Here is a 12,547-nt window from a genome sequence, read left to right on the forward strand (position 1 = left end):
GATATTATTGTGTGGATCTTGTGAAATCTCAGAATACAAGAGAGTCTTCTCTATGAAGTGCTAAGTAACCCACCTGACTGCCAAAACTGAAAAAAAGAACCACACCGGATGATAAATTCATGTTGCTCAGGTTATGAAGTGCATCTAGATGGTTTCTCATTTAGTTCATTAGTACATCTATCTCCAGTAGGCACTGCCAGGCCTAGACTTGAGTAGAAGGGAGAGGGAGATCAAGCTTGCTTTAGGAAATCACTCAATTTCAGTGATCCCAACCTGTTTCCTACCACAAAGGCCCATATTTGAAACACTAAAGTTCTCCTGGTGATGCTGTTTGGCTGTGAATCATGGAATGCCACCCGAAATAAAAATTGCAAGTTACCTAAAGGGCAATGGGAAGCTGTGTGGTAGTTGTAAGTAAGAGATGATATATAGGACAAGTAATAATCAGAGAGGTTTATAAACAGAACACAAAGGTACTCCCAGGCACAGACAGTCAAACTGGGGCTGCCCTATATTTAAAAAATATTTAAAAAGGAAGGCCACAATCATATTAGATAAAGACTTAATGAAGGCTACAGCTAGGTGGCTAGAGTACTGAGCTTGAAGTCAAGAAGACTCATCTTCCTGAGTTCAAATCTGGCCTCAGACACTCACTAGCTGTTTGACCCTGGGCAAGTCACTTAACTCTGTTTGCCTTAGTTTCCTTATCTGTAAAATGAACTGGAGAAGGAAATGGCAAACCACTCCAGTATCTTCGCCAGGAAAACCCCAAATAGCATTGCAAAAAGTCGGACACAACTGAAATGACTGAACAACAACTTAGAAAGAAATGGACAAGAGTTATACAGGTTTAGGAAACTTGGAAGGGAGGATTTGAAATCTGCACTAATGGAGGCAGGAGTGGCATTGATGAGATCACAGATTCATGTATGGATCGATGCAATATATAATAGCTTTATTTATTTATTTTTGTTAAGTTTTGTTGCATAGCATACACTAGTTTTGACCCAAAGTAAACTGGTCGATTTTGCCATTGGCTGCCTTAGTAAACAGTAGGAATGAACATTTCTTTATCTGATTTTTTTTCTTTGTTAAGATTTCATAGTATGGTAAATGAATTATTAATGATTGGAAATATTTCAAAGTTATTGAATTGCCTGACTTGGCATGACTGAGGCTATGACTAAAATCATAAGCACGTCCAACTTGGAATATGATCTCTGTGGTCTTTAGATCATGTTGTAATCTTTGGATCTTGAACACCACTGCCAGACTAAATTTCTGTAGGCCTATTTCTGGTTATTTCATGCTTTAAATTCTCCAATGAATCTCTGTTGCCTACCAAATACGGCTCAAACTCCTTCTACCTCCTGACATTCAAGGCCTTTCAGAGTCTGGTACCATCCTGTCCTTATAGATCACTCTCATAATATTTGCTGCTACATACTCTGTGATATAACCGCATTGAACAGTTTATTTTTCTACAGCTTGTACTTTCTGGTTCTGTGCCATTGGTCACCATATTTCCTGTACCTCAAATGCTCTTCTCCCTCTGTCTGTTGAAATCATACCCAGCCTTTCGATGTAGTCTAAATATAGTATCCTTTTGAAAACCTTTCTCTGCAATCTTTCTGCTGATAATAAACTACTGTTCTTGTACCTCGCACAGCATTTTATACCTCTTTTACACATGTATATATTATTTTGTATTAGAGCTATTTGTGTAGATGTTATATTCGTACTATTGAGGGCAGGACCATGTCTTATCAAAATGGTGTCTAATCCTTCAATACTTTGTATTATGTTCTATACTAGGCAGGTGTCCAATAAATGTTTGTTGAACTGAATTGTTGAAAACTGATATAGTTAGTCTAGAGGTACACGGATTTTATCCTCTTGTAGAGTTTTTTTTTGGTTGTTGTTCAAATAGATGTTAATTAGGGACATTGAAGCTAACAAAATTTTAAAAATTGAAAAAAAATATTTTCAATTCTGTTTCCTATTTCCTAAATGTAAATTTTATTATTTTTACATCATAAACACAAGAAAAACTTTAGTGAATAGATAAATTCTAACTAATGTGTCACAGTTGGTGGCTTTTAAGGCTAGCTTCAGTTTTGGCTATATAATTCTGTTTATCATTTAGTTTTCATCTGATTTTCTTGGTTTAACTTTTTTGAGAATTTTGCTACCTGTACTTAAAAACTTAGAACTAAATTGAAGTTAAATAGTTTTTATTGAATGGCTGTTGTCCTTCGGTCTCAAAGAGGACCAAAAATGACATCGCTATGGTAGAGTCAAGTTACAATGTGTCCATCTGTGGCTGATCAGACCAATATTATCTAGGAATGCTCTACCACAGGGTAGGCCCAAATAGTCCTTGTGAACATTTGGGGTGGATTCTCTTAATTTGTGCATCTTGCATTGTTTCTGAGCTACTTCAATTCTGCTTTGCTCATAGAGTACAGCACCTTCTCTGGTGAGGGCATGCCATGATGGGCAGTCCTGTGCTAGTGTCTGCCATGTCACACAATCAGTTCCAAAGTTCTCCAGAGATCCTTGAGAGTGCCCTTGTATTGCTTCTTCTGGCCACCATGTGAGAGCTTATTAAATTTAATCTTGCTTCTAGGTCATCTGATAGGAAAATATTCTTAATATGTTTATTAAAACATGCTTAATATGCTTAATTATTCAATATGCTTAATATTAAAATATGCTTAATATTCAATGAGATTTCATAGTAATTCAATAGGTATTCAATAAGATTTGTAGTAATCCTTAAATAATAATATAAACTTCCAATCACAAAGAGTGTCACTATATGTACATATCTACACATGTTTTGTGTGTGTGTGTGTGTGTGTAGGTGTATGTATGTGTATATATACATATATACATAAATACATGTATAAACACCCCAACCTCCTAGGGCTTTGAATAGTACCTGACACATATGTACTTAATAAATGCTTATTGACATATGTATATGTGTATATACACACATATATATGTATATGCACATGCACATATATAATTACATATTATACATAACACACACATATATACATATATGTATAGTTGCCATAACCTACAACCAATACCTATATTCTCTGTAAGTGAAATATTAAACAGATTATATAGGGTATCTGTTAATATGCCACAATAAAAAGAGAATTTTTTTATTTTAAATGAAAAGGAAAGCAAGATTAAATAGAAATAAATCAGCATTTAAAGTATAGAAGGTACTCATTTGCCTTTTTTTACATTAATTGAATTAAAATTAGCAAAAAATGATTAAATATGGCTTATGTGCAAGGCACAGTGCTTATACAGAAAGGCTACCAGGAAGAAAAATGCCAACATCCCTGCTTTCAAGGAGCTTCCCTTCTCATGGCGAGAGGGGAATGGAACAGGCACCTAAATAAGTATGATACACAGAAGATGATAAGAGCAAAGGAAACGTTTAGCTACTGTGCTATAAGAAATATGAAGCGAGAGGTGTCAATTTCAAATGAGATAATCAGGGAAGAATATTTCATTTTATGGCTATTTTTTACTGACTTATGGACCTTTACCAGAAGAAAAATTATACCAGCATTGACAATATAATTTAATTTTAGTTTTTAATATAGTTTTTTTTTCTCACTTGTCTCTGAGGGTTAATAAACTTTATAGAAACCTTAGTGAAGGCCAAACACAATGAAAAAGCTCATTTAAAGTACATTCTGTTAATGTAAAAGACAAGTTTTAATAGCTTAAAACTTCACTAAAACTTTGGGGCCATCTTGTATTTAAGGTCAAAGACATCAACCTTCCATTTAAGGGATGTCATCTTTATTCTCTTGACAGTTAAGACAAGAAGTGGTAGCTTGTATGCGTCGAGACACAACCTTAGAGACTGCCCTGAACTCCAAAGCCTACAAACGCAGCAAGAGGCAAACACTGAGGGAAGCCCGCATGACTGAAAAGCTTGAGAAACAACAGAAGATTGAACAGGAGAGGAAGCGCAGACAGAAGCACCAGGTAATCTAACATGCCCTCTTCTTCCTTGGCATCTGTTTTTAATAGGAATCTAATTTACAAGAAAGGAAGTAGTTTGAAATTGTTTATGGCCATCAGCCCTTCATCTAACATATTATTGTCAACTTGGTGAGTGTTGAGGTTTAGAGGTCCGAAATAGTGACACACGGGTTCTGCCTGAATGAATTCAACTCAAGTCTTCTTTCAGCCAAAGAAAAACAAAATTTATTAAAGATCTGCCATATTGGGCAGAGTCTTAAGGAATCTGAACATTTGTAAAGCTAATGTAAGCAGGCCAGATTGAATCTGAACACCTTAATGGAGGCTGAGATAGATCTTATATACAGAAAGACTGTGGGAGGGATCTAGGATTGGTCAAGTAGTCTGGGGTGATTGAAAGAGGGGTCTAGGGAGGATCTTGATGGGAGTGGCCAGTAGGCTGGGGTGACTAGAGGGGGAAGGCAGGGGTAGTTGCCAAAGGGGATCCAAAGAAAACAGACAATGGAGGGCTAGGCTAAGTTAAGGGTAACAAAGAATTGGGCATAACCATAATAGAAGGCTTATAGCTTCAGGTGAAGGCCAGATCAAGTGGGAAAATTTAAGGAGAGTTCAAAGTGGAGATTTCCAGGGCCCATAGACAAATGGGACCCAAATTCTTTTGGGGTAAGGGGAAAAGGTCTTGGTTTGGGTTCATGTCCATCAGATGAAGGAATTGCATTAAACCTTAGAGATTGTAAAGCTGATTTTTATCATTTTATGCTGGAGGAAACTGAGGCCCAAAGAGATCAAGGCATTTGCCTGCAGTCATGGGCCTACTTAGTAGTAAAACCTTTGCCAAAACCCAAGTTCGTTGGTTTTCCCAGCCAGTGCTCTCCTTGCCCTCCTCCTCAGGAAGCCATAGAATATCTTGCTATAGAGGATGTCTCCTGGAACATTTTTGTGATCATAGGCAGTCCACTAATGGGAGAAGAGGAACAAGAGAATGTCAGAGGGAGTTAAATGTTATTTTTGTAATAAATACAAATGTGTTATGACTGGGACCATAGTTTCTGAATCTAATTAGAAGCTTGGACTAATTAAAAAAAAAACAACTAACTATGACTGTACTAGTATGTATTTTGACGTAATGTATGCAATTATATTATTTTAGGTTATGTAATGATCCTGTTTTTCTGTATTATAGAAAACTCCACTGTAAAGTGTTTAGTTAATTTTGATTAATTTGATGTGTAGTTTTAAGATATTTTAATCATATTTAAATAAGATAAGGACTGTGCCTATGTATACAGTGACATAAGGAACCCCTTCCACCCATACAGGGGCTTCTTTGGAATGATCTCAGAGACTTGCCCAGAGGGCTGAGGGGTTAAGTGACTTGCAGGGGCAAATCTTGGACCCAGGTTTTCTTGGCTCTGAGGACAATTCTCTTTCCATTAAGCCATGATTAATTTTGTAATAGGATAGTTTTTTTCCTAATTATTTTTTAATTAGCCATGTTTTGTGTATGCTATCTTTAGCTCCATCAATTCATTCCCCATCACTCTTTAATACTTTAAATATCTTTGATATTATTGGTTTGGGTATTTCCTCTACCAATGTAGATTGTAACTCCATATCTTAATGCATGTTCGTATTGACTTGTTGTGGACAAAAACAACTATTTCCCTATTGGCCACCCTCTTGTGAGGAGCACCTCTGCTTGTCAGTTGACTTGTACCTGAAACATTTTCAGCTTACACCTGTGCTCCATTGGTACAGGTATTTACCATGATGCGACATCATGAGAGGAGACATTTAGTAGATGATTTCATACCATTAAAAAAAATTAAATGCAGGTATTCAAAAGTTGATGGCTTAGTATGAGGGTAGACAGTTCCTGATGGACTTCTGCCAAATCTTGACTGCAGCCTTAACATCTTGGTGATTAGTGAGTAGCTCTCTAAGGTAAGAACGTAGGTTACAGGGAGGTTCTGTTTGGCATTGAGCAAGTACTCACCAGATGTGTCCTACTCTTATGAAATCACAGGTCTGGTAAAAAATTAAAAAAATAAAGTGAGGGTATTGTAATAGATGTGTTATGTATGGTCATTTTTATGTTAACATGGGAGGTTATAATTTAACATGCCAGTGGATACAATTCTGTTTTGTCAGCCTCATTTAGAGCAATTAATCAAACCTATTAGTATCACCACATCTTGGCCCTGGTATGGCTTAATGTCTTCTTTTCCATAGGCATATTTATGAATGGTTCCTCAGGGACAGCATTCCCACGGATGACACTTTGGAAAACTCTCCAATTAAAACTAGATATACTTGGACTTTTATGACATGCAGTAAAATTTTTCCTTCCTGTTAAATTTGCTTTGAAAGTTCCTTTTGAAACATTAAAACCTCATTATGCATCTGGAGACTGGTTTTAATTATGCTCTTTTCAATGATCTTAGGAATACCTGAACAGCATTTTGCAACATGCAAAAGATTTTAAAGAGTACCACCGGTCAGTGGCTGGGAAAATTCAGAAACTTTCTAAAGCGGTGGCAACTTGGCATGCTAACACTGAACGGGAGCAGAAGAAAGAAACAGAACGCATTGAAAAGGAAAGAATGCGGAGGCTGATGGTAAGAGGCATACTTGCTGAAATCTGCTACAATTGGCCTTGCTGCTCTTGTAACACCAATGTTACTAGCAGCTACTGTGGAGGTGTAAGGCCAATAACATCAGCACACAGGAGGGCCGATAGCACAGGTTCTTTGATCTGCTTTTCTAAGGAAAGCAACTTTAGGGTTTACAATCTCACTTTACTTAAACATACATACATCATTCACTTAGTTCAGGGGAAAAAGTCAGCATCCTGAACTTCAGAGAAAACACAAGCAGAAATTACATAAACAGAGCAAATAACACAAATCAGTAGACAGGATTTCTAACTGTCTGTCCATAGCAATTCAAACATAGTTACCAGAGAGAGAAGCACCAACATCTGGGTTTTCAAAGCCAGGGGGCTCTTTAACAACTATCCAGAGTCTTGTCTGGCCAAATCACATGAACACTCCTCCAATGAGTGAGCCCCACAAAGCAAAATGCTAACATCAGAGTATAGATACATTTCTTCAGGGTCAGCCCACAGAGGGCATCACAGCCATGTGACTCAAACTCATGTGACTTAGGCTTTCTGGTGACTTAAGCAGGTGATCAAAGACTCTTGATTCAAACAAAGGCAAGACTCAGTCAAAGGTTCTTGATTGCCTTAGTGCTGAGAAGCACTCCAAAAGAAAAAAACAGCTTGCCATTACAGCTGTATAACAGGAGCTCTTAACCCGAGGCCCAGGAACTTGTTTGTAAAAATATTTTGACCACTGTATTTCATTATAATTGATTTCTTCTGTAATTAGGCTTCATCAGATGCTAGAAAGACCTGTGATGCAAAAAAAGATTGAAAACCCTTCCTCTATGAATCTAATAATGCACGTGTGTTAGTTGACAACTATTGTGTTCCACACTTTAATAGCGCACACCCTTGAGTAGTATAGATTTTGCTATATTCCAGGATTGTCATTATTCAAATCTCAGTTATAAACATAAAGTAGTATGCTATACTGTATTATTTTGATAGGCAAATAAGGAAGCATAGACAGAGAAACTATTTCAAATGGTATAGTGGAAGGAGCGCTGAATTAGCAACCAGAAGACTGGGTTCAAATCCTGCCTCAGCCACTTAGAGCCTCTGTGAGTCAGAACAAGTCACATAACATCTCTGGGTCCAAATTCCTCATCTTTAAAATGAAAGGGCTGGAGTAGATGATTTTGGAGGTCCCTTCCAGATCCACATCTATGAAATACCTTATTCTCTCTCCCTTTTCCACTTAGAAAAAACCTCTTTCTGAAAATCCTCCAGTACTTCAATACTTATTAACCTAATTCCTTAGTTTTTTCCAGTGTTCCTTTTTTTTAAACTCACCATTAAAATGCTATTTCTTTCCTTTAGCTTGGGTATGGTTCCAAGAATCATTTAACATGTTTTTTAACTTATTAATTACAGTTGGGAGATCAGCTATGTGCCAACCCATTTGTACACTTTATAGACTAGAGTGGTACTTTAAAGATCAGCTCCTCAGCTGTCCATAGCAATTCAAACATAGTTACCAGAGAGAGAAGCACCAACATCTGGGTTTCCAAACTCAGCTGGGTGGTGCACCCCCTGGAGTCAGGAAGGCTGGCTTCAGACACTTGCTAGCTGTGGGACCCTGCACTTCACCTCTTGTCTGCCTCAGTTTCCTCATCTGTGAAATGGAGATAATCATAACACTTTCCTCCCAAGATTAAGTGAGATAATATTCATAAAGCATTTAGTACACCTTAAAGTGCTATATGGCTACTATTGTTGTCATCATATCCATCTCATTTTCTAAATGAGGAAACTGGGGACAGAGAAGCCAAGTGACTTATCCAAGGCGGCACGGTATTCTGTAGCATAGCTAGGAGGAGCTGTGTCCTCCGACACAGACCATTTAGCACTCTTTCTAGCTTATTCTTGGCAGACATTTCATTTCAAAGACAGAAGATGTGTTCATCTTTATGATTTGCTGTATGTTTGTCTTCTGTAATCAACCTTAGATCACAACTTGGATTAAAAAAAATATCCACCCCACAGGACAAATGGGGGTGGGAGAGTGGGGTGTGTGTGTGTGTGTGTGTGTATAAGACATAATGATAGAAGATCCAAAGTACATTCTTGGGAATAGCGACTGGATAGAAGACAACTCAAACTATTCTGTGGGACAGGGTTTGTGTTTCTGGTTTTACTCATCTTCTTTTGTCATTAGAGCAAGAAAATGTCACATATCCTAAGTCATAGTGGGGCCACTTCCAGTTCTAATCATGATCTTGAACAAATATATCCCATGTCATAGTGGCTAATACTGTGAACTACTGTGTTTTTTTCCCTGAGTTTTAATTTAATTATTTTTTGCTACTTTAGTAACCAATTGCATAGACACTGATTAGGAAATCACAAATCAATTAAAATAATTATATAATGTAATTAATTGATGAAAAGCTTCAGTTTTATGGTTTGTTTGTTTTCTAAATTAGATCAACCATAACCAAAAGTAATTAGAGTTATCATGCCTCTGTCTTCAATTTACATTCACTCAGGGCAGGTAACATTTTGTACTGGATAATGATACTGCTTTTGCACTGGTGAACACCAGGGAGGATGCCCCAAGCTTTACCACCTTAAGGTTACTCCACAGTAGATCTGAGTTCTTGTCTGGAACTTCCTCTTGGCATGTCTTGTATGTTTTCATTTAAAATCCTGGCTTCTTATAAGTTGACAGGCAGTGCAATGAAGGAAGTGATAAGAAGGCCAAATGTATAGTATTTCAATGACTGCTAGATAAATGAGTAGCCCCAAACTCTTTGCAAATATTGCACAATCTAGAACTGTCCTAGAATTTCTGGTTCAGATATTTGATCAGTAAATATTCTTGTAAATATGTTATCAAAGTGAGGTTCATTCTCAGCGTAGTCATGCCAACTCTTTTCAAGGTAATGAATTGCTAATTTGGGTCAGTTTCAGTAAACAAATTTTTGGGGGGGAAAGAAGAGGAATAGTTAACAGCTGAAACTTTTGCAACAGCTTTTGCTTTTGTTTACTGACAAATTATTTTTTTAGGTATATAAGTGAAACATACTCACTTCGGAACATTTGGAGTGAGCAAAATTCATGCATTTCCACAAGCCAGTGAATGAGTTTTCAAATCATCAAATTTCCTATTGTCCAGAAAACTTGATACTCCAAAAGAATTTAAATGGACTGTTCACAAATAGCTTTATTTTGTTAATGAAATTAAATTTTGTAGGTTTATGCAGTAAAAAATGTATTAATAGTTTTCTTAAAGAACTTTATAATTAACATATCTATAGATTTACATATTATTTCTATGTATGAATATATGATTTATATATTATTTCTTCACATTATGTTGGTATAGTCCTGTGGCCTGACAAGTGGAAAAAGTCCTAGATTTTGAGTCAAAGACATAGTTTTAGGTCTGCTGCTTTACTAGGTGTTTGACCTTCAGAAAGTCAGGTTTTCAGCTCCCTCATCTGTAACATCAGGGACCTCTTACTAGATAACCTTTCTGGTTTTGTCCAATCTATTGCAAGAGTATGTTTACATAGTGCCAGGCTTCAGTACCTTCTTTGTCATTGTAAGAGTAACTTGACATCAGAAAGAAGAATTCTCTGTAATGTTCTACATCAAGGATATTTTTTACCCTAAAAGGCTGAAGATGAAGAAGGCTACCGAAAACTGATTGATCAGAAGAAAGATAGGCGCTTAGCTTACCTTTTACAACAGACCGACGAGTACGTGGCTAACCTGACAAACCTGGTATGGGAGCACAAACAAGCACAAGCAGCCAAAGAAAAGAAAAAGAAAAGACGGAGGAAGAAGGTAAGTCATAAAATGAGACACAATGAGCTATGACATTTATTAACATTAATTGGTTTGAGACATACATAAACTTAGTACATTCTATATGCAACTATGTACGATATTTTTTAAGATCTATACTAGTTAATTAGAAAAAATTAAATTAATATCCTGACTGTGTTGTTTGGACATTAGACAAAATATTGCCCCAGGATGGGGAGGAATGGGAAAGAGATGATTGAACACTCTATAAAAATCTGGTATACATTTCCAGTGTATAAAATAAATGGTTGGGTAGAAGTCACAGAGCACTTTCTTCTACCCTTCCAGAATGTACACAGTATGTGTATTTTATAACAGAATCACTTCTATTAGGCTATGGCCTCTAGGAAGGCAGTGATCCTATGTTATAGATGCTGTATCTCTCCCAGCACCTGGCTAAATGCTTTTACAATGAATGGGTCAATGTAACTGGAAGCGTAGGATGTAGAGAATTAGGTAGATAGTCAACATAAAAGAGGTTGAGAAGAAACCAAAAACATAGCTTTATGCCAGTTTAGTGATGAAATACTTTGAGTTAGGAAACATGATTGAAAAATGGGTTGAAGGCAACCTAGGGACAATACATTTGGATGAGGTTCTGGCACCAGATTTTATTTGACAAAGCCCCAAACAAATAAGTATTCTCTTTTACGACAGATAGAGAAAGATTCACTAGCTTTTGCAACTTTATTCCCTTGCAACAACAACTATAGGTTGTAGGGTATTGTTAGAAGATGCCTGTGATACTAACTTAAGGTAGCCACCATGATCTTGCAACAATAACAAAATAAAAAACCCTCAGTAGATTATTATGTAAAAGTATATTCTTATTACTCTGATAATCTAAAGATGTTTGGGCAAAAAAAGGAATTTTTTGTCCCTTCATTGCCTGCTCAGTATTTCCATGGAAATTCTAGTCACTCATTATATTGAAACTGACATTCTCAAATATCTCCCTAAACTGTCCCTTCTTCTGACACTTTTATTTCTCTCTCTTTTTTTTCCTGTTGATGTCAACATCATCTTTCCAGGACTCCAAGTTTGTAAGCTTTCCTCTCAATCTAGCCAATTCCCAAGTCAAATTCATTCTATGTCCTGAATCTGTCTCATCTTTTCCACTCCCACTGTAACCATTGTTTTCAGTTCTCATTGTCATTTGAGTGGATCGTTGTGATGACCTCCTGACTAGCCTTCCTGACTCTAGTCTCTGCCTTACAGCACTCTCTCAGTAAAAATTCCTTGTGTACTTTTCCCATCATATCACTCCCCTTTGTGAAAACCTTCAGCAGTTCCTCTTTCATTATTAAATAAAATATACACTCCTGATTTTGGCATTCAAGTCCTTCCGTAGTTTGGCTCCAGTCTCATCTCATACAGTTTCCCTTCAGGTTTTCTGATGTCCAGCCAACTATTGTCTGCTCTCTATTCACTCATTCTCTCCCATCTCTCTGCCTTTGTTCATTCTATCTCGTATACCCAGAATGGATTTTCCCTTCCATCTCCCTCTATTGAAGTCCCTCCCTTTTAGGCAATCATCTTTTTTTTTATTATACTATGTTATGGAATGCTTGTTTTATTCTATAAATGAATGAATGAGTGAATATTTTTTAAGTGAAGCCCCTCCCTTTAAGGTCCCAAACAGGGCCACCTCTTCTATGAAGATCTCCCTGACCTTTCCCTCCTATGAGAGTGTCCTTCCCTTCTCCCCTTTCTCATAGTATTTTAAATGAACTTTTGTTTGTACCTATTACACTTTACCATGTATCAGTTATTTGGGTAGATGTCATTCCTCCCTTGTTAGAGCATAAGCTCCTTGAGACAAGTGTTTGTGTCATAAGATACCTTCTTACTCCCAGTGCTTACATCTTACACAGAGTATGGACTTGAATGAATGTTTGTTGAATTGAATGTTATGGTTAGACGCCAAGACCAGGAGTGTGCCAATATTCATATCAGGAGCGATAGAGATTAGAAATTTGTAGTATTTGATTTTTTGATCTTTCTATCAAAACATTGAACTAGGTTACTATTGGGAAATAGTTTCTTTCA

At 36.8% G+C, this 12,547-nt stretch overlaps 1 protein-coding gene across 7 annotated transcripts in view; it reads left to right on the forward strand.

Annotated features, from left to right (window-relative positions):
• Positions 1 to 12,547, forward strand: part of SMARCA2 (SWI/SNF related, matrix associated, actin dependent regulator of chromatin, subfamily a, member 2) — a 212,742-nt gene that overhangs the window by 57,363 nt on the left and 142,832 nt on the right. For all 7 annotated transcript variants that reach the window (XM_036739114.1, XM_036739118.1, XM_036739116.1 and 4 more), the window contains 3 exons: positions 3,850 to 4,023; positions 6,465 to 6,638; positions 10,307 to 10,477. In XM_036739114.1, the coding sequence (XP_036595009.1) occupies positions 3,850 to 4,023; positions 6,465 to 6,638; positions 10,307 to 10,477 (519 nt within the window). The remainder of the gene's footprint in view (positions 1 to 3,849; positions 4,024 to 6,464; positions 6,639 to 10,306; positions 10,478 to 12,547) is intronic.

Source organism: Trichosurus vulpecula, chromosome 9 (assembly GCF_011100635.1).
Source record: "Trichosurus vulpecula isolate mTriVul1 chromosome 9, mTriVul1.pri, whole genome shotgun sequence".
In the NCBI taxonomy this organism is placed as follows: Eukaryota; Metazoa; Chordata; class Mammalia; order Diprotodontia; family Phalangeridae; genus Trichosurus; species Trichosurus vulpecula.